The sequence below is a fragment of the Mirounga angustirostris genome, unplaced genomic scaffold (genome assembly GCF_029215605.1).
Source record: "Mirounga angustirostris isolate CCGP_5_RB_7025 unplaced genomic scaffold, mMirAng1.0.hap1 SCAF_2, whole genome shotgun sequence".
Lineage (NCBI taxonomy): Eukaryota > Metazoa > Chordata > Mammalia > Carnivora > Phocidae > Mirounga > Mirounga angustirostris.
Window position 1 is genome coordinate 176,885,390 of NW_026991710.1, and position 22,627 is coordinate 176,908,016.

The 22,627-nt window shown below is 43.2% G+C and overlaps 1 protein-coding gene across 1 annotated transcript in view; it reads left to right on the forward strand.

Moving 5' to 3' along the window:
- The window catches only part of PRAG1 (PEAK1 related, kinase-activating pseudokinase 1), a 49,517-nt gene that overhangs the window by 13,311 nt on the left and 13,579 nt on the right, over positions 1–22,627 (forward strand). The window contains exon 4 of the mRNA XM_045879758.3: positions 15,251–15,408. Within this exon, the coding sequence (XP_045735714.1) occupies positions 15,251–15,408 (158 nt within the window). The remainder of the gene's footprint in view (positions 1–15,250; positions 15,409–22,627) is intronic.

A 22,627-nucleotide genomic window follows, 5' to 3' on the forward strand; every position in this document is an offset into this window, starting at 1 on the left:
ATGGGCTCTCGCCCTGTTTTGATTCCCTTTGATTAGATTGGTTATCATAGCAACTGGATTCTCAGCACATTCTCATTCTGTTGGGTAACACAGAGGTAAGTTCAGCTCAGTGTCCAGGAGGAATGCAAGAATAGTCCTTCCTTGAAGTGTCTTGTGACCTGATTCAAGGCCAAGGTTAGTATAGGTATATAGATAACCATTTATTTGTAGAAAGGCAGGATGGGGTGGGGAGGCAGATGCTCCTTGAAGGTCAAGAGCACGCTTAGCCATCTGTAATAACACAGTATCCTGTTTGGTGCCTGGTACATAATAGATGCTCAAGAAATACTTGTTGAATTGTAGGCAGAGACCATGCTTGTCTTATCTCACTTTCTCCAAAAGCACTATGCTTCGCACATCAGGAAATGTTGAGAAAGGAACAAGTAGCTTTAAATTCTTGTATCCAAGTATCTTTCTGAAACCCAGGTTTCTGGATTGTCCCAGTGCTCTGTTTTGGCAGTTAACACAGTATGTCTTGCACCCTGTTAAATTGGATCCATATTTGTATCTCCTCAAGAAATTGTAAATTCTTAGGAGAACAGGAACCGTGTTTCATGTATTTTTCTTTGACTTTCCCGTAGGATATCTTAGCATAGTACCTGGGACACAGTAGGTATTCAGTAAAGGATTATTGAACTAGGGGGGGACAAAAGGCCAGAGAGAACTACAGATCTTGACCTGATTTTTCACTGGACATCCCATTATAATTCTGTGCCTAGCCTTGCTCAATAGAACATTATCACCTTGAGTAAAAGAAGCTGAAGTTAATAATTATTAATGTTTCAGGATGGGTAAACACCCCGATAGGCACAATGTATCCTTTCATGGATTAATTTCTCTCCAATGATTATACATTTCAGTTTTGCAACTGGGCTCATACTCTGCTCTTTTTTTTTTTCCCCCAAGCTGAGCAGGTGTGTGGAGCCAGCCCTCTCTTGCCACAAGAATGTTCCTTTCAGGTAGTCATCACCTAAGGACCTTTCTCCCCACCAGTGAGTCTCAAGGAATTCTAGGTGTGGTTTCACTTCTCTTGGGAAGAGATTTTGCATGCTTTCTGAGGTGGGTTGGAAAACACAAGTGTGGGCCATATGCTCGAGCCCCCATTGTCGATCAAAGGGACTTTTTCCTAAAATGGCCAGCCTACTTTTTGGGTGTAGAACTCACCAGTTGGTGAGAAATTATCTATGTGTGGTGTGAGTCGTTTGTTACTGTGTTAGGACCGTCCATGTGCTCACGAAAGGACTTCCTTTTATCAGGAAGGAAGTTGATAGACCAACTGCAGAGAACACCCGGCGGCCCTTTCTGCAGCTGATAACCTTCAGAGTTTAAGATGGGTCTTCATCCCCTGTACTAGAATTGCTCAGTTTCTTTATATCGACTCTTGGGCACATCCCTAAAACTGTCAGTCGTTAAAGGGTGTTTATGCTATTTCCGTACAAGTTGGTAGAACTCCCAGCTTCAATGAGCTTTTGTCTAATGCCTTGGGTGGCTTATTCTCTGTGCTTCTCTAACGGGCTGACTCACGGAAGCAACTGTTCTTCACTGGGGGAGGGGAAGGGGAACTTCCAGATTGAAGACAGCTTTAAGAAATCCTTCCCTTTTTACTCATCTTACTGTCCAGGACCTATCACTGTCAGATGATTCCCTGACTTGCTGGTAGTTTGGTTTTTGGCCACTTCGTGCTCATTCATGCTTGTGCTATGAAAACTTATCTGAAGTCTAAAACCTAGGCAAATAATGGGCAGTGTTACCATGTATGTTCCTGGGTTGTAGAACACCCTTCAGAATGGCTCCTGCTCTTCAGAGAGCTCCATATAGCAGTCAAAATGAATGCAAAAATACACCGACACTGGATAAACACAAGAATAGTTGGGATAACTTGATATATTAGTAAGTAATATGACCTTGAAGGTCAGGAAAAAAGGGAGGAAGTCTTTGGAATTTTAAAGCTAGTCATAGTGGGGATGTCACTTAAAATCATGCTTATTGATATGTATAGCTCAAAAGGAAGATTTTGTGACAACATATTCTTGAACCATGAGGGCAATTCGGTTGCATTCTCCACACCAGTTCCAATCAATGGGAGTAGCAGCCTGAAGCTCCACATGGAAAACAGGGAGACCATGTGCCTTCCCTGCAGGAAAGTTCACCACGATCAATTAGTACTGTCTGCAGGTCAGTACTGCAGGTCATTCGAAACCATCAATCTAGGTTTCGAATCTAAAATTTACCGTCTATAATGCAAAATCGTTGATCGTCAGTAACTATTCCCTATACTAATCCAAGGGTTTTATTTTTTTTTGTTTATTTATTTGTTTGTTTTTTTAAGATTTTATTTATTTATTTGAGAGAGAGCATGAGTGGGGAGGAGAGGGAGAAGCAGATTCTTCGCTGAGCAGGGAGCCCGATGCGGGACTCGATCCCGGGACTCCAGGATCATGACCTGAGCTGAAGGCAAAAGCTCAGTCGACTGAGCCACCCAGGTGCCCCATTCAAGGATTTTATACCTGTGAGAGGATCTGTGTTCTGTCCAGCCCAGGCCATCCTAAGCAAACGTTGGCAGACTGTGGTCCTCTCTTTGATTATAACCTCAAAGTTCAGATTGTAAGGCCAAAGGTTTTGTTTTCTCTTAATGAGTGATTGTGAATATCCCATGAATTGTAACCTTTTTGGAGATCTGTATTTGAGTAAGTAAGAGTTAACCGTTACATCTGTTACCCATTAAATGATGTATGTTCACTTAGCCTTACCCTCTTTGGTTTGTAGCACTGGCTTTCTATGCTTCCCGATGGCAGAGACAGGGAGTGGGGGCAGGAAGTATGTCTCATCTTTTAGAGGGATAGTTTGAAAATGAAAATTCCATATTATAAATATATAAATATTATAATATAAATTTATCATATAAATTTAATATAAATATAAATATGTTTTCATAATACATAGTACATATTATTTTTCTGCATCTTCTGGACTGGTGATGAGCTAGGTTGTTTGTTTCAGAGATGTTCAACTTGGGGACAGAGCGTGTCTCCCCAGGAGCAAGTACAAGAAAGCCAGGACAAGAATACTCACTGATCTGTCACATTTACTTTGTGACCTCCCTTCAGATCTCTCAAAATGCCTTCTATATCTTCATGTCCTCTCTAAAACTTGAAACAGAAATTGTCTCTACCAATGAATCCTAAATCCAGCCCCTTGATCCTACTTCTTATCCTACTTTCAATGCTTGTCCGTGCCTCTTCTGAAAGCAGAGAAACATAATGAAAGAGACTCTTGTTAGAGTTCAGAGTCTGAAGTTTTCTTGGTCTTAACAGTCGTTTAATCGCTAAATATTGAGGATTCGGTGTAGGTGGAGCTAATATGAGCTACTGAGTAAGATTCAGTGTAAGAATACATTATGCCCCTGCAATCTCCATTCCTCAGTGTTTGCCTCGGAGAAACACTTGGGTCAATAAGGGAACGCATACGATGAAGATCATCACAACATTGTTCACAGTAGAGGGTAGTTGGTGCAATCACGGGTATTCGTGTCTAGGAAAACAGAAAAGTAAAATGTCATGAGTATGAAATGAAATATTTAATAGCAGTCAGACATTATGGACTGGATATATATACAGAAACATGGGTGAACCTTAAACTAGCTTTGAGTGAACTAAGAAACAGAACACGATCTGTAACACGATGTAATGCTGTAAATTGAAAACACATAAAGTGCCAGCATTTTTTAAAAGATAAATCCAAGGATATATATCCAAGGAAATACAGTGAGTACCCGCAAGTGGGAAATCGGGAAATGGAGAGTTAGTGTAGAGATGGGGATGAAGGGAAAAGCTAAAACAATGCAGATCAGTGTGAAGGTGTATCATTAATCGAGGCAGAAGGTGATTTCACCTCTCTGCACTTGAAGTAAATAAGAACATAAAGAAAGACCGAATCATGGAGAAAGAGGACTTACTTGCAAGAAATAAGAATGGCAACTAAGAATATCAAGAAAAATGGTGAATGTTTGAAATAGCTGCTTTGGAGAGTGGGAGGTCAAGTGCAAGGATTGCCAGGGAGCCCCAAGGGCTAGCTGAAGGCCGGAATCATGTATTAATTGTGGCCCCAGGCTGCATGGTTATGCACTTTCCTAGAGAAGCAGTAGGCTGCCTGGTGCAGGAGTGAAGATAGAAAATGTTTGAACTTACCTAGTATGATATTGTGATTTGTAATAAATAAACCTTTGGTCTCCATCCCTGTTTCTGGCACAGAGCTCCTAAAACCCGGGGAGTTTGCTAAGTGATGAATTTCCTAGGAGCCATAAAGGCGTGTTTTATTATGTTAATGAGGTGACTTTTGAACCCACCTAAGGATGGGGGCTGGTTGCCAGGAAATCAGCCCTGTGATTAGCAGGTTGGAACTTTCAGCCCCACACCCCAGCCTCTGGGGGAGGAGTGAGGGGCTGGAGGTTGAATCAGTCTTCTGTGGCCAAGCTTTAATCAGCTGTGCCTCTGTAATGAAGCGTCCATAAAACCCCCAAAGGATGGCGTTTGGAGAGCTAAGAGGTTGGTGAACCTGTGGAGACGTGTGTGGAGTGGTGTGGTGCGCCTGCCAAGGTCATGGAGGTTCCGTGCCCTTTCCCCACACCTTGCCCTGTGGCATCTCTTCCATCTCGCTGCTCCTGGGTTATATTCTGTAAGTGAAATGTTTCTGTGAGTTCTGTGAGCTGCTCTAGCAAATGAATCGGACCCAAGGAAGAGGTCATTGGAACCTTCGATCTGATGCTGTCTCCGGGTCCTTAGTGTCAGAATTGAGTTGTATGGTAGGACACCCAGCTGGTGAGAATTAGTGGTGTAGGGACACCCCCGCCCCCTGCCCACCGCCACGCTGGAATTGGGTGACCAGAACCCTTACCCAGGTTGGGGGAGGTTTCAGCCAGGACTAAAGGAGATGGGAGAGAACAGCTAACAGAGGGCTGAAGAAGTGACCTGGGAGTGGGAAAGAAACCTCATCCTTTCTGGGCAACAGACTGGGCCAGAGAGGGGAGTAGAGAAGATCATCTAGTGGCTTTGTTACCAATAGCCTGACTCTCCCAAGCCAGGAGGGTAGGAACAACATCTAATAATAAATACACACAGATTTCTTAAGCCAATAGTTGGGCTCAGAAACTGGGTCAACAAAGTGGACTTGGAGCATTTGCTGAATCAAGAGAAAGAGGGAAAGATAATTCTGAAAGCGTCGTTGCCAAAACCAGTAGTCTAGAAACAGAAAGATTCTGGTCAGGCACAGATTGTATTGGTGGATGGGTTCCAAGAGGGATAGGTCAGGAGTAGAAGAGCAGTAATTCCCAAGTTGGTGAGTAAGAATTTGCTACTGCTTTGGTTTACTCAATCACCAGAGGCCTCCGTTGGGGGTGGAGCGGTGGTGTGAAGGGGGTAGGAATCATGGGAGGTTCTTTTTTGCAGAGGAGAGGCAAGCTAATACCGTAAAAGGGTTCTTCTGTTTCTTAATTTGTGTATAATGGAGCTAATCAATCTGGTCAGCTGTGGAGTACGGCAGCCCTGAGCCTGGGGCTACACTTCAAATTAGCAATGTCTTGAATCCTAGATCACACTGAGGTCTGGTTGATGGACAGATCAGTGCTTCCTAGTTACTTTAGAATAATGCGTATCTTCAAAGCATCATCCTGATGACTTTCTTCTTTGATCTCTTTATTTTTTTATTAAAGATTGTATTTATTTATTAGAGCGAGAGAAAGTGCACGTGCACGTGAGAGAGCACAAATGGGGAGGGGCAAAGGGAGGGGGGAGGGAGAAGCAGACTCCCTGCTGAGCACAGAGCCCAAGTCCGAGGCTCCATGCCAGGACCCCAAGATCCTGACCTGAGCCGAAGTCAAACACCCAACTGGCTGAACCACCCAGGCGCCCCCTTTGAGTCTCCATCCAGTATCATAAGAAAAGTAGAAATATCAGAGTGAAATCTGTAACCCATGTGCTCTTTTCTGCTTCTATCCAGGTAGCAGAATTAGTTTACTGGAGGCTGCTGAAGTCCTCCCTCTGTCTCTGTCTGTCCATCCGTCCGTCCGTCCGTCCATCCATCCATCCATCCATCCATCTTTCTGTATAAGTAACACTTTTCTGTGCACCTGGTGCTGTTTCCGGCACGTAGCAAACATTAACTCATTGCATCTTGCCCACAGCCCCATGAGATAAGTGTGATTGTTATCGGCATTAGGAGAAATGGGCTGGATGGGCAGCTGAAGCACAGATCGCTGAAGTGCCTTTTATCAGGCACCCGGCCAGAGACCAGTGGAGCCAGGACCCAAGCCAGGCAGCAGAGCTCCCGGGTTCATGGTCTTAACCACCCCATCAAGAAGCCTTCCTAGAGGACTCGGAAATCCATCTGGGAAGTTCTGGAAATGCTTGCACGGCTGTTCTTCCCAGAGGCTCCTGCAGGTCCTCCCACACTGTGCTGGGCTGGAGGCGGGCCGGCAGTCAGGGTACCCCTCTGTGGATTGCAGCTGCTTGGTCGTCCATTTGTTCCTCATCTCCTTTCCATCTTCTCTTCCTTTCCACCTGCATGTGAACACCTGTAAGAGCTTCCTCCTTGACTTTCCAGGCCAGGACTCGGGGCCTCTTTACCTCTATTGGAGATAAAGTGTAGTACGTTGGTGATGGGGTCTCCCTTACCTGCTCCCTGACCCTTCTGGCCTGTCATCAGCCTCAGCTCAAAGCTCCCCAGGTCAGGTACCTCCAAACCTCTGCCTGCCTTCCTCCGGCACCAGGCAGCCCAGAACTTCTCTAGGAATGTACACAAAAGAGTACCATGCTGCGTGGGGCCACAGATTAAGGAACTTTAATTTTCTGAGACCTGAAAGGTGATCTTTAAAAAACATTCATAATCTCTCAGTGCCAAAGTAGATCTGTATATAATCAGGGCAAATGCCTTCAGATTTCCATTTGACCAATTCAAGCACTTATCCTTCCCTAAAACTAACGACCGACCTAAATGTTTGCGTGTGCACATCCCTGTCTTTAAAAATAAGTATGGCTTTATTCCTATTTTTAAGTGGTTTCCACTGAATGCAAAGTGCATTCATTGTCAGGTTGAACCAAAGGGTTTTTCAGCTTGTAGAGCTATGGAAGTTACTAGCGCATTAACTGCAAATGCAAATTAATAGGCCTGCACCGTGGGGAACATTGAGGTCATCTGACCGAAAATGAAACTGATTTCCTATCTTTATACATGCTAAGAAATCAGGGGGGAAATATGCCCTCAGAGTAGACTGGACTTATTAGCCCTTTCAGGTGACACTAAGATACTTGGAAAATAACTCCCTTAGCATTTTCATCAAAGAGAATCAAAGATAAAAACAATAAAAACCTTTCAGCATAGTTATCTGCCTTTCTCATCCCATCTCTTGAAAAAAAATTTTTAACTACAAGATTTGTAGAAATTCAGGATATTTTGGAACTGCTGTATTTTGTAAATATGAAAAAGGCTCAGCTATTGAATCCAGCTTTTTTGAGGGGTGTTTGCTCAGTGTTCCTGCCTTTTGCAAGTTTTGCTGGACAAGTGTAATTCTTTACCAAAAGGAAACATTTATGCTCCCAGATGCCACCGAGTTATTGAAACAGAGGCAGATAAACTTAGTCAAGAAGTATTTAGTAATTACTGTGTGTTCCAGTATATTCTGAGTGTGACACAGCTCCTCAGTTTATAATTTGGGCGTGGTAACAAGCCTATTTCACATGAAACAATTAGAATAATCTAACCAAGATTATAACCTAATGCCCAGTGATGTGAATCAGACTCAATTCAGTGTGCGTTCCAGAGAAGACGGATCAGTCAGAAAAGACTGCAATGGTTTGGGCGGGATTTGTAGGTAAGTGATATTGACCCTGGGTTTTGAGGGTGTAAAGGTTTGAAAGGGAGAGACAGTTGTTTCTTCAGAGCTAGGATGGGGAGGGGACAGTAATGCAGAGTGCTTTGCGGACAATGAGAGATTAGCCCAATTGGAGCAAAGGATTTATGAGCAGAAGTCGTAGTATAAAAACAAAATGGTGATAATTTTTCTTCCCAAATGAGAAGTCTAGCTATATGTTGTAATATATAAACAGTGGGGGAAAATGTTTGAAATTGAGATTGGCAAAGAATATTTCAGTCACCACGGAGAACCCAAGATCCAGTATGGTGGCCGAGGTTAAGAATATTTACAAGAGGGCGCCTGGGTGGCTCAGACAGTTAAGCGTCTGCCTTCGGCTCAGGTCATGATCCCAGCGTCCTGGGATCGAGTCCCGCATCGGGCTCCCTGCTCCTTGGGAGCGTGCTTCTCCCTCTGCTTCTCTCTCTCTCTGTCTCTCATGAATAAATAAATAAAATCTTTAAAAAAAAAAAAAAGAATACTTACAAGAGCTCTGCATAGGGCTCATCAGGGTCAACCATCATTATGAGAGCAATGTTTTAGAAAGATTTGGAGTCAGGATGCTCAACCCCCAAGGCTGCAAATCTATCCTGAAGGTATAGATTGAACCCTCCATATACTTTTTTAGGGGAGCTTGACAAGTATTTATCTTCTGGGTCGTAGGTTTGTTGGAGCAAGGATGGCATCATCTCTATGCACTCTTGTATCCCCAACACCTAACACGGTGCTCACCACAGAGCAGGCAGTCAAAATTTATTTCTTAAAAAACCTGGGAATGCTCTTCAGGACAGACAGGATGGGGGACACACTGCAGGTAATAGAGGCATAAGATAAGTAAAAAGTGAGGTGCTTTTACTTTTACACCCAGCAAGCTCAGTGTTTCAACTTGAATCATTGAATGATTTTGACCTTAGGATGTGGCTACCTAGTAGAGAATGAGTGGGGTGCGGCTGACTGTGTTTCAGAGTGTATTTGAATTGCTGCTAACACTGGAGCCCAACAAGACAATCGGAGATTGAAAGCTGCAGGTCAGAGGCAGAGCCGTCCCTATTTTCCTGTGCTTTGGGAGGAAGTGCATTTTATAGAAAAGTCAGAGAGGAACTTAGGGGAAAGGAGAGCTCTGAGCAGTGAATTCACAGCTGGCTGACAAGGCACTCCGCCACCGTCGCCGAAGCTGGCCCTCCTCCTCAGGGCTGCTCCATGGGACCCCACAGTCACTGGCCCAGCCCGTCCCCAGGCTCTGGGGGGCCCTGCCAATGAGGATGGCGTGACGGGCCACGTCTAGGATGGTAAGGGGTTCTCCTTCTTTGATTTAGGCATGACTTGACTTATTTGCATCTGGAACTGGTCTGTTTTCACTTCTTCTTGGCAACTGAAAAAGTGGGTGTCACATCTTCTAACCTGTGTGTGCTTTCCGAGCTAGCTCGGAGGTCTTCTCCGAGTCATCACCAAACTCAGCAGTGAATTTGATCAATGCGAAGGCTTGGTGTGCAGCTGTGCTGGGGTCTAGAGTCCCGAGACTGAATTTCCGCCCTAGTGTTCTTTGGGTTTTCATAAGCTTCTGCTCCGGAGGCAAATGGCTCTCAGCCGAATGCGTGTGAACCAAACAAAAGTCAGGGCAGTGAGAAAGAACCCTGGCCTCCGTCACACTTTACAAACTGTGCCGTCTGATGAGGATCCTGGCGGCCATGGGAAGCTTGAGATGCAGTCCTGCTGGGGCAGGGCATCCGTTAAGAATTTCGGACATTCTAAAAGCTTGGGATATTTTTAGATGAGGCTTGTTCCTATGAATGAGGAAGTCTGGCAGATGGCTCTTCCGCCTGGATTTTTTTTTTTTTTTTTTTTTTTCCCCAGCTTTCTACCAATACAGTACGGAGAAAACTCTGGCAGGGCTTCTTTCTCTAAGGACAATGGGGGGAAAAGCCATTCTGAAATCACCGGGCGGCAGCTGCAGGGCTCAGTCTCTAAGGACCCCGGGCCTCTGGCCGCGTATTTCATCCTACTCTCCTGTGACTCTGGCTAATCAACGGGAGGCAGGGAAGGAAGTCTGAGTAAGAACAAGTCGTTTATCACGCTGTGTGAGCAAAGACATCTGTGCAGACCATGCTCTCCGTGCAGCTGATAAGAATGTTATTCACCACCTAGAGAGGAAAGACCGGAGTATGTGGTTTCAGCCCGTTGAAGTCGCTTCCTTAAATGACGTGACATCAGATTGCATCTTCTAGATGGTTGGCACCAGTTTTATGAACAGCAGATCAAACTATCATTAATGAGGGGCAAGCGCCTTTAGAAGCAATCAGTAGAGTCTTGCTGTGCATCGTTGGGTGCCCTTGGATTGTCATCTGGCCTTAGGTCTGATAGAACAATCCAGTAGGGCTCAGAAAAGTCACCTTTCTCCGGGGATTCTTAAGAAATCCATTGCATGCATAGATGGAACACACGAGAGCAACCTGATTGTCAGTCTCTGCTCTGATGATAAGCTTCCCCTTTCATTATGAAATCTGAGGTGGTTTTGCTCATTCCCTACTTAAAATGGCAATTCTCTAAGAGTGCAGATTACACGGGCTTCCAAGAAAGATTTTTTTTTTTTAAAGATTTTATTTATTTATTTGACAGAGACAGAGATAGCGAGAGCAGGAACACAAGCAGCGGGAGTGGGAGAGGGAGAAGCAGGCTTCCCCCCGAGGAGGGAGCCTGATGTGGGACTCGATCCCAGGACCCTGGGATCATGACCTGAGCCGAAGGCAGACACTTAACGACTGAGCCACCCAGGCGCCCCCCAAGAAAGATTTTTGATGCAATTCATATAAAAGAGTCATCACTCCCAAGATTTCGCTATTATGAGCAAGGGTTACTCCTTTCTTCCCCATTTACACCAGAGAATTCCAACTGCTTACTGGGCTTTTGTTACCTGGTGGGAGCCTGGGCTTCTTGAGCCCTTTTAGTAGAGAAAGAGTAATATTCCCAGAGCCATGAAAACATGAAAATTCCCCCTGTGCTTAAATACTGAGATTTACCAAGGTCTACTTTTGGAGGCTTCCTACTTCCCTACACATACACACATGTGCAAGCTGCTGAAGATTTATGCTGCAACCCCAAGAATAAGCTAATTTTGTCTGCATTCACTTGGTGAGTTCAAAACTGTGACTTCTCCCTCATAGTGACTAGATTCGGAAGAACTAATTTCTGAAGTCTCAGAAGAGTGGTTAGGTCTGAGAAATAACTTTTTCCGTCTATAAGGCTCTTCTGTGGTTATTACTAACCTTCACTGAATCTGCCTGTCCCACGGTGCGGCCTGGTGGAAATATCCTGCTGGGTCATCCTTTCTGTCCCTCGCCTTTCAGAGGCTCTGTAGCAGGTCAAGAAGAGTGGCCATCCCTGGGCTCTTGCAGGCCCTAGTGACTTTCTGTCCTTCTAGAAATGTTCGTTTTCGATTTATCAAATATTTCGAGCCTACAGTGAAGTTCAAAGAATAATTTAACTGTCATGTGTCCTCCAAAGATTTTTCAAGTATTATTAACCTTTTGCCATTTTAGATTTTGAAAAATAAAACATTACAGGTCCAGTGGAAGATCACTTCGTATTTAGTTTCTGTTTCCTTTTCCCATTGTTACCCAGAGTATTCAGTATCTTGAAGATGATGAGTATTATTTCCATTTTACTACATATATATGATAAACAAAAAAATTATAGCATCGTTATGTATTTTTAAAAGATATTTAAACGGCATCACAGTGTACTTGAGACCTTTTCCAAGTTACTTTTTTTTTTTTTTGAAATTGAAGTATAGTTGGCATACAATATTATATTAGTTTCAGGTGCACAACATACTGATTCGACAATTATGTACATTATGAAATGCTCACCATGATGTGTAGTTACCATCTGTCACCATACAGAGTTATTATAATACGATTGACTGTATCCCGTATGCTGTACTTTTCATCCCCGTGATTTATTTATTTACTTTATAACTGGAAGTTTGTACCTCTTAATTGTCTTCACGCATTTCAGCTCTCCCCCCACTTTCTTGCCCTCCGGCAACCACTAGTTTATTCCTTGTTTTTATGTGTCTCTTTTTCTGTTTTTTGTTTCTTTGCTCTTTTTGTTTTTTAGATTCCACATGTAAGTGGGATCATTGAGTATTTTTGTCTTTCTCTGTCTGACGAATTTCACTTAGCCTGATGCCCTCTAGGTGCATCCATGTTGTTACAAATGGCAAGTTCTCATTCTTTTTTTATGACAGAGTAATATTTCATTGTAAATATGTACCACCTCTTCTTTATCTGTTCATCTATCAGTGGACACTTTGGTTGCTTCCATATCTTGGCCATTGTAAATAAGGCTGCAATAAACATAGGGGTGCATATATCTTTTCAAATTAGTGTTTTTTGTTTTTTGTTTTTCAAGTAAATACCCAGAAGTAAAATTACTGGATCATATGGTATTTCTATTTTTAATTTTTTGAGGACCCTCCATACTGTTTTCCACAGTGGCTGCACTAGTTGGCATTCCCATCAACAGTGCAAGAGGGTTCCTTTTTCTCCACATCCTCGCTAACATTTGTTATTTCATATCTTTTTGATATTAGCTATTCTGACTGGTGTGAGGTGATTATCTCATTGCGGTTTTGATTTGCAGCAAGCTACTTTTAACATCAACATTTAAGAGTCATTTCAGTATTAGTATATTAAAATCAAGTTCATTTATTTTTGAATTCTATATCATATTCCATTATAATACTATACCACAATGTATCCATTATTTTATTGATGGACACTGGACTGTTTATGATTCTGTTTTTGCTGTTAGTAACACCATGAAGAGCCTTGTCCATGTATGAGAGTTTCTTTAGATCTGCACTGAATAGTACGGTAGCCAGTAGCTTAAAATGTGGCTAGTCTAAATTACATTGTGCTGTCAGTACAAAATACACACCAGACTTGGAAGACTTAGAATGAAAAAAAAAAGTAAAATATCTCATTAATGATTTTATACTCATTGCCTATTACGATGACACTATTTTTATATATTTTATTAAAAGATATTATTAAAATAATTTCACCTATAATTTGGCTACTAAAATGTTTAAAATTATATATATGACTTGCACTATAATTTTGTTGGACAAGGCTGGTCTAGATCAGGGATCAGTAATCTACCATCTACAGTGTGGTCATCTGTGTTTGTAAATAAAGTTTTATCGGAAAGCATGTCCATTCATTTGCGTAGAGTCTACGACTGCTTTCCTGCTCCAACAGCAGAATTGAGTAGTCGTAACAGAGACCATATGATCCATAAGCCTAAAATAGCACCCATCTGGCCCCTTAAGGAAATGTTTGTTGACCACCGATTCTAGAGCAATGATTTTTAGCCTTTTTTTAAATGACCCACAATAAGAAATATATTTACTATCATGATCTGACAAGCACACACCTGAAGCAAGTGTCACAAAACAATGTTTCAAAAATCCTTACTATAATATTTCATGTTTTCTGGCCCCATAGCAGCATATTTTGTTAAAATAAACTGCTGGTAAACTGCCATGACTCACTAAATTGACTTAGCCATTCATTCACTACTAGTGATTTGAATAACATTGCTCAAGGAATATATCCAAGGTGTGTGTGTGTGTGTGTGTGTGTGTGTATTCACACATACACTTATTTACGTGTTTTTTAGCTTTATCTGTTTATATACATTTCATTCAGTGTTTCTCTAGGTTTATGGAATGGGGAGCTTTGTCCACTCAGCAACTCTGGTGCTGGAACTTGTCCCTTGGCAGTTTTCTGGACCTGAGGAGCAAGAGACTCCAGAGGCCACTTTGGAGGGGCTGGGTCATTGCATTGCCACAGAGCTGGCTTCTCTCCTAGACTGAGGAGTTGTCATTACTCACAACTGCATATCTAGGCTTTATCTGCAAAAGCCATGGTTGATGGATCTGATGAGAATAAAAATATTTTACAAAACTTTCTATGATTTTATTTTGCCAGAGGGTAAAATAAAGATAACTGACTACCACAGCACTTCCTAAGGATCTGATATTTCCCAGAGCCCTACAGTGACATTAAAATGTAAGAAATGGTATTAGAACCTTGCCATCACCATCACAACTTATATTTGACAGCTGTAAAATATTTTTCAATGTGGTTCTAAGAATTGGGGGTGAGGAGAAGGATGTGTTCCTAAAGAGTATTTCATGGTAGCTAACAAACTTTCTCTAAACTTTTCTGGTAATCAGCACCGGATCCCCCGGACTGCAAAGACCAATGCAGGGCCTGGCAATGTTGTACACAAAGAACAATCGATAAATTCTTGACTGTAAGGTCATGTGCATTAAATAAGGCGGTTCTGATGCCAAATCAATACTGCATTGTCTATTTCCTACAGCAGATATTGAGATATAGATCTGCTCTAGTGGGAACAGGAATGTCATCAGGAAATATCAGTTCAGACAAATCTGGGTTACCACCAGCAGGGAGAGAGCTAGATGGATTGTGGTCTGCCTCATTTTGTGGTGAAAATGTCAGGTCAGAGTGAATATTCATGTAGTCCTTGGAGAAAGGGAAGGAGAAATCAATAAGCTAACCGCTCTACCTGATAATGGCAGTGTTTTCTCCAAGGCAAGTTATTTTTCTCTTGAACTTGGTATTCCGGTCCTTGATATATTGGTAATGATGTCTTAGAGATGCAACGAAAGATTTCATAGAAAGCCTAAGGGCAGATTCTGTACTTAAGGAAGAAGGGTTATGTTAACAGGTTTCTGAGCATTGCACTAGAAGTCTGGTTAAATTGATATAAAGTTTTCCTTAATTCCAAGGAACAACCTAGAACCTTTGAAGCTCTGTCAAGAGAATGCCAGGCAAAAAGAAATCCCACCTTTTTAGTCCTAATTTGCAATTCACTTGCCCTGTGATCTTGCGAAAGCTACCCAATCTCTGTATATCTCTATACATTGACTCTTATGATAATGTTCGTGTTTTTCTTCATAGAGATGTTATACAGTAGGTGACGTAAATGTTATGGCCAACAGGGTCAGCATATGAAGGCATATTTCCTCCCAAACCATGATTTGGCATTTGTCTAAATTTTGTAGACTCACTCCTCCTAACCACACTTGAGAAATCTCCTACCGTTCACGTGCATAAGGTTTCAAAAGAGTGCCCGTTCTCTCTTCCCAAAATCATGTTTTCAAAACTTGCTGGTACTGTTCAGGCTCCAGGAGCATAGTAGGTTCATGACCCATCACCTGGTTTTTTAAGAGAAACCAAATTAATTGCTTTTACTGTTTGTTCTTACATTTTCCAGGCACCTTTTAAAGATGAACAAGAGCAGCTCTGATTTGGAGAAAGTGAGCCAGGGCTCTGCAGAGAGCCTCAGCCCTCCCTGCAGGGGTGTCCCCGTCAGCTTCACCACGGGTTCCACAGACAGCCTGGCCTCGGACTCCAGGACCTGCAGCGATGGAGGTAACAGATTTCACCTTGACGGGGAGGCTTAGATTCTCCCGGGTCTGGAAGGCCAGCCCTGGGCTCACTGCCACGATTGGGAATGGCTGAGCTGGACCTACCATCTTGGTCCTGCTTTGCCCATGAGGTAGACTCCACCCAGGAACAGTTGGCATTAATCCCCTGTTGGATACATGATGAGGCGCCTCATTCTGCGCCCTTTCCACTAACACACAGTGCATCCCCTGATTCCTGGGGTGATGAGCCATTTATGTATAGGTCTGTTCTCCATTTCTGTCCTCGGGATTGGTTCTCAGGGGCTTAGGTACTGCCAACCACAAGTTTTCACCCTCCATGTTTCTCTCTCTCTCGCGCCCTCCGCCATCTTGTTCGCCCCTTCATGTGTATGAGTGCACACCCATGTGCATACACGCACACGCACACACACACCTGGACACAGCAGGTGCTTATATAAATGTTTGTTGAATTAAAGCATGGAGGCTTCGTGAGGCTACCATCCATCCCACTCCCTGGAGAAAGCTCTAAGCTATACTATGTGGGTATGTCCTGATTGGGCACATTCCTGAGAAGGAACTCTTGTGTTTCTGTAGTTGTGATGGGTAGTATTAAAACCTCTCACCATTTCAACATTCTTTGTGCGCGCGTGTGTCTTCTGCATTTCTCTTAAACTCGTTTTAACATGTTAGTTTTCGACATGTGCTAACATGACGACCTTTTCTCACTCCTATGGAAATATTTCTTCCCAGCAGGCAACTTTGGAGTTGAGGCTTCCATTGTAAAATCACGATCACCAACATATTTCTATAGGAAAGATGAGTACTGCTAAGTCTAGAGTGTATGTTGTGTCAGTCTGCGGTGTGTTCTTATGGGAAACTTCTGATAGCTCAGACTTCAAAACAGGAAATCTCTTAGTCTTGATTGGGGTGGGATATAGCAAAAGAGGGCTTGCTTTCTCTGCAGATTTTCCTGGGCTTCCATTTTTTTTCCTTTTCCCATCAAATTGTGCAAAAATTCTGTGAGGTGGGTTATTCCACAGAGGTGGGCTGGGCTCGTAGACTGTTGGACCCTGTGCCCTGATGTGCTCTCTCGGGGACTGTGACCAATTCTGAGGGAGCAGTGTAGAGTGGAGCCCCACTGGCCACCAGCCAGCTCATGTTGATGAGAACTCTACCTAACTGTCTGTGCACTGGGCTAGTCAGAACCGGCAAATCATGTTTGCTCTCAGGACTCTTCAGGTCTAGCTAGGAAGACGAGCCTAAAACACGTGACACACAGGTGGCTGGTCTAAGCTAGGAGATTGGGCTTCCCAGAACATGAATGTTTATCAAGCCTTCCAGAAGAAAGAGGAATCAATGAGGGCTGAGGAAGGGTTCAGGGAAGGCGTTTGGAAAAGATGGCACTTCAACTCATGTCTCAAGTGTGGTTACAATTGAGGAGGTAGAGGGAGGAAAGGGCTCTGCAGGTTACGGAAACAACAGAGGAGGCGCCAAGGCACAGGGTTAGCAGGGCATGCTGGGAAAAGGGCAGGACCACCTGACACACTTCAGTGGAAGCAGGCAAGGGGAAAATGGGACTAGAGGCTGGATTGTACAAAACTCTCAAAACCGATGTGCAGAAGTGGGAAATAATGGAGCCACTAGGGATTTAGGAGTACGATGGTGACACCTAACTCAGACATTTTCTAATTAAAATGAATATATTTTCATGGTTCTGCCTTTATCATGAGCCAGTTATTCAATGGGAATGCACTTCAAAATTTGAATTCCTAGATCAACAAAAAGTGTATACCTTGTTACTAGACTTTGGGTCCTTAGAGTGAACAATTTCTACCTGCTGTTCCTGCTTATGGCTCTGTACCCCAGACCATGCTTTCTTTCTCCACCCTCCCTTTGTCACATCTATTAGACATTAGTCTGGAGACTATCCAGAACCACACTGGTCATGAAATGTGAGGAACCCTTCAGTCCACTTCTCTTCATTAACCAAGGTGGCTTGCTTTCGATCTGTTCCTAAACAGTTATCTTTCAATCCCATGAATTCTTGCTCACTTTTACCTCATAAAAATAATGTTGAAGTATTTATCCATCACACCTTTTGTGACTATTTGTATCTAGTACTGAAGCTGAGACAGTGGATCTGAATAAGAGAGGTAGAGTTAGTTCAAGCTAAAGTTCCTGGAGACCAGAATGTAGTGTCTACTTCTCTAATATTAAATGTAAAGATATCATTAGACTATTTGTTTGGTCAGGAAGAAGTCACTAATGAAAAGAGATGCCTTTTGTGGACTTTTTCTATCTGCAGTAAAGGCTGACCTGAGTGAGTTGAGGACAAAGTCATTCCAGTGTCATAATAGTAGTTTGTGTAAATTTCTTGGAAGCTTATCACGGTTAGTGGTTAAAGTTAGTTTTCTACTATTTGGGTTTTGTGGCCAAAAGAAAAAAAAAGTTTCACATTTTATAAGGAAATGGGCGCCTGGGTGGCGCAGTCCATTAGGCGTCCAGCTCTTGGTTTCAGCTCCGGTCCTGATCTCAGGGTCCTGAGGGGGAGCCCCACGTCAGGCTCGGCGCTCAGTGCAGAGTCTGCTAAAGTTTCTCTCTCCCTCTTCCTCTCCCCCTCTCCCCCATGGACGTGTGCACCCTCGTTCTCTTTCTCTCTCTCAAATAAATAAATAAATCTTTAAAAAAAAATTTATAAGAAAAACAAACATAATTGAAATGTATAACTTTGTTGCATTTTAAAAACCAGTGTGTCTAAACTTCATGTTTACAAAGTATCATTTTTATATCAATATTAACTTCACTTCTTTATGCTTGTGTTGCATGTCATACCCCTCAAAGCACATCTGTTATCCCATTTGTCCATGTGGGCAATTCAATTGAACAGTGAGTCAACTCAGTGGAAGGGAAAATCCATGTAAGCAGTTGTTTGGTTTATGCTTGGTTTGGGAGGGACAAACTGCATGTGTCAGGGCAGATCCATGAATGCTGCCAAGAGGTGATCTGTAGTGAATAGCTGTGAGGCACAGTGGTCAGCTAAATGACCCCCACAGATGGGCAGCAGAAGACTCTCATGCTTTAAATGGTTCCTTTTATTTTTTTTTTAAGATTTTATTTATTTATTTGACAGAGAGACAGCGAGATAGGGAATACAAGCAGGGGGAGCGGGAGAGGGAGAAGCAGGCTTCCCGCCAAGCAGGGAGCCCGATGCGGGGCTTGATCCCAGGGCCCTGGGATCATGACCCGAGCCGAAGGCAGATGCTTAAGGACTGAGCCACCCAGGCGCCCCTAAATGGTTCCTTTTAAATAGGTGAGCCTAATGTCACATGAAGATCATTTTCCTCTTTGATTTAGGATAACGTTAAAATTCAGTGCCACAGTTTAACATAAATCCTGGATGCCAGGTTCCCACAGTACAGGAGATTAGAAAGAGCTCTGTCGAACTGAAGCTGTTGGCACCAGCAATAGATAAGAGGTCTGGCCACACAGTGAATGTAGGTATGAATTCACATGAAGGTATGTACCAGGTCAGTGTTCGTATTTTTATGGTTAGCAGACCAGAGATATGGCCAAGTTAATTAAATATCTTGATAGTAGTCAGCTTCTTTTCCTAATTATGCCAAGAGGATTTTTTTTTAATATTTTAGTTATTTGAGAGAGAGAGAGAACGTGCACAGGAGAGAGCACTAGTGGGGGAGGGGCAGAGGGAGAGGGAGAAGCAGACTCTCTGCTGAGCAGACAGCCCGATGCCATGCGATGCGGGGCTCCATCCCAGGACCCTGAGATCATGACCTGAGCTGAAGGCAGCCGCTTAACCCACTGAGCCACCCAGGTGCCCTCCCCACAAGAGGATTCTTAAAATATATACATTAGTTCAGTCATTGACTTGATAGGTATTTGTTGAATCCAAACCTTGTGCTGGGTACAATTTTAGATGTTGAACATACAGCAATGACAAGAAAAATGCCCAGTTCCTTCTTTCACATTCCAGTGGGGAGAGATGGAGAAGGAGAAAGATACAAAGGGCTAAAGTAGCCAGTGCGTCAGATGGCAGTAAGTGCTATGGGAAGAAATCAAGCCAGGAAGTGGGCGGGGGGGGGGGGGGTGGATCTGTCAAGAGAGACGGTAAGTCCACAAAGATCAGAGGTCAGTCAGGAGTGACAGCCTAACCTTCACTGAGCATTTGCTCCCCTACTCAGGCTGTTACCTGAGACTCTGTAAGAAGAAAAGGTGGCCCTTAAAAAGGCATCTAAAACTCCCTAGCTGAAAATAGTGTGTTCTGACTATCGAACAGGCTGTCAGAGCACTTGATCCTAAACTGGCAGGGCTGGTCTAATATATTCCATTTGGTGTTTTGCGGTTAGGCCCGCCTCATCCCCTGCCCCGATGGAGACAGACTGAGTCGTGGGTTCTGTTCTGGGAGATGGATTAGTGAAGGATGAAGGAGCTATCCCAAAGGAAAAGATACTCATTTTTCAGAATGTCTGTGGCCTGAGCCCTTACAATATCACAAAAGTGAAGCTTTACCTTAGTTTAAACTATTCCCTTTAAGCTGAATTTTAAAATATATATTACTACTTCAGTAAAGTCAGTACATGTCTCTGGTAACAATTCACATGATGGGGAAAGATGTGAAATGAAAAGACAAACTCATCAGATACCCTCTAAACAAGCTCCTGCCTTTGACACATTTTGAGCATATTTTTCTATATCTTCTCAGAAATTTTTATCCGTATTTTTTTTTATTTTTTTAAAGATTTTATTTATTTATTTCACAGAGAGAGAGAGAGAGAGTGAGCACAAGCAGGGGCAGTGGCAGGCAGAGGGAGAGGGAGAAGCAGGCTCCCCACTGAGTGGAGAGCCCGACTTGGGGCTGGATCCCAGGACCCTGGGATCATGACCTGATCTGTGGGCAGATGCTTAACCAACTGGGCCACCCAGGCACCCCTTTTATCCATATTTAAATGTCATAAACCTCAGTTCGACACATTTTTATGCTTAATATATCTTGAAGTCTTTCAAATCAGAACCTCTGAATTGATCTCATTTTTGTTAATGCTGTTTATTTTGTCATTGTGCGAAGTGGTTAAACCCCTCTCTTAACAATGCATGGTTAGGTGATTTTCATTACCAGTCTCCAGTAAGATCCCGTGACACACTTGAAGATAATTTGGTGAACATATCTGTAAGATAAATTCTTAGGAGTGGAATTGATATGTCAAAACATACACATTTTAAATAGACATTCCCAAATTATCCTGTAAAATGTCAATTTACGCTTCCATCAACAGCATGAGAAAGTGCTTTGAACTAACTGTTAATTTGGAAGAAAACCCCTAAATGATCCTGTGTTCTTACAGGACATGGAGAGTGCAGGATTCCGCAGCCACACTGGGGTGGTGGGCATGGAATGTTTGCCATGAGCCAGTCTCCAAACTGAGACAGGGCTTCTCCTCTTTTGCATGTAAATTGCGTTCACATCTCGATTATTGTTTCTTGGGATGATTAAGTGTTCCGGGGAGACTCCTCACAAATGCCACATTTTCCTGCCAGTTGTAAAATGTTAATAATATGCTTCCATTTTCAGACCATGTTTACCTTCTTGAGAAAGGAAGGGTTCTTTTTGAAGGGATACTTGCCTGCTTTTTTTTAAAAAAAAAACACTTCGAGTTGAGCCTTTCTGATTGTGTGACCAAACAAGAATTTGCACAGTTTTTCCTTGGAGGAAAAAGCTACACGTGAGGCTAGACCATCCCCTCCGCCACCCACTTCACTGGGTCTCACGGGCTGGGAAGAGGGGGTTTGGCAGAAACCTGCCAGAGTGCCATTGGCAAGGTGCCCACATAGATGGCTTTCTTTGAATGAGGCCACAGGCTGTAGGAGAGGTTTGATCCATCTGCTTTGTTCCCTATGCCTTGCATTTAGTAGGTGCTCAGGAAACATTAACTGAAGGAATGGATAAATCTATACAGCCATTTCCAGCTCTACAGTCTATATCCTCATTAAAAAAAAGAAAATGATCCATGGAACACTCCCAAGTTTTTCAAATAAAAAAAAATCCAGTTTGCTTTACCTTACCTGCAGCTGGAGAATAGCCAGACCCAAAAGCTGCGAATTTGGAGCTTGGGTACTCCTGGCCCTGACTCTGCCTTTGGCCTCCACTTCTGTTCTGGTCAGAAGGCAGAGCTGTGTGCCGAGGGAGCCAGACAGGCTCATTCACAGAGCTCAAAACTGGACTGACCACTTCCTCCTTAAGCCTACCTCTCTCATCTTGGCCGAAGAGAACAATGAAGGTACCTATTAAAACCCCACAAGAAGAGAGGACTCTATGATAAAGAAAACATCACAGTACTACGTCTGAACTTCTGGCCTGCATTTTTGCCTTGGCTTTAAGCTGCTTATCCCAACCACTGAAATCCTGATTTCTTCTCTGCTTTCTAAATATAATGGCACCAGGGCGCCTGGGTGGCTCAGTTGGTTAAGCGACTGCCTTCGGCTCAGGTCATGATCCTGGAGTCCCAGGATCGAGTCCTGCATTGGGCTTGCTGGTCGGCGGGGAGTCTGCTTCTCCTTCTGGCCCTCCCCCGTCTCATGCTCTCTCTCTCTCTCATTCTCTCTCTCTCAAATGAATAAAATCTTAAAACAAAGAAAATTTAATAAATAAATAAATAAATATAATGGCACCAAGCTAGTATACCTTCCCCTTGGTCTTTTTAAGATCCCACCCAGTGCCCCATATGTGATATGTAGCTTTTCCACCAGAAACACTTTCTCTTCCCTGAAACGGACACACTAAAGAGATGCAGAGGTGTTCTACTCTGTGGTTGGCTACTGGCTTTATATGCCAAACTGGAAATTGGAAGAAAAACTTAGGAACAGGGGTTTGGAGCTCTCTGGACCAATTAGTGTGAGAAGTCATTTAAAAACCTACTGATGATGTAACTATGATGGAGGCAAACTTCCCAGAAAACTATTTTCCATTCTCACCTTTTTTTTACACTCTTAGCTGTAAGCCAGAATTTGGAAACGGGGTGATCTAACACCAACATAAAACCAGGATATATTTGAATTCTTCTCATTGCTGTTGAATCTGAGTCCCGAGAAGACAGGCTGTTGGCCAGAGTTTTTTCAGGACTTTTTTTTTAGGCATATTTTCCTGAACCAGTGGTTTGCCTGTGATTTCTGCAACTGTTTTAGGTGTCAAGGCATATTTGTCCCCTCTC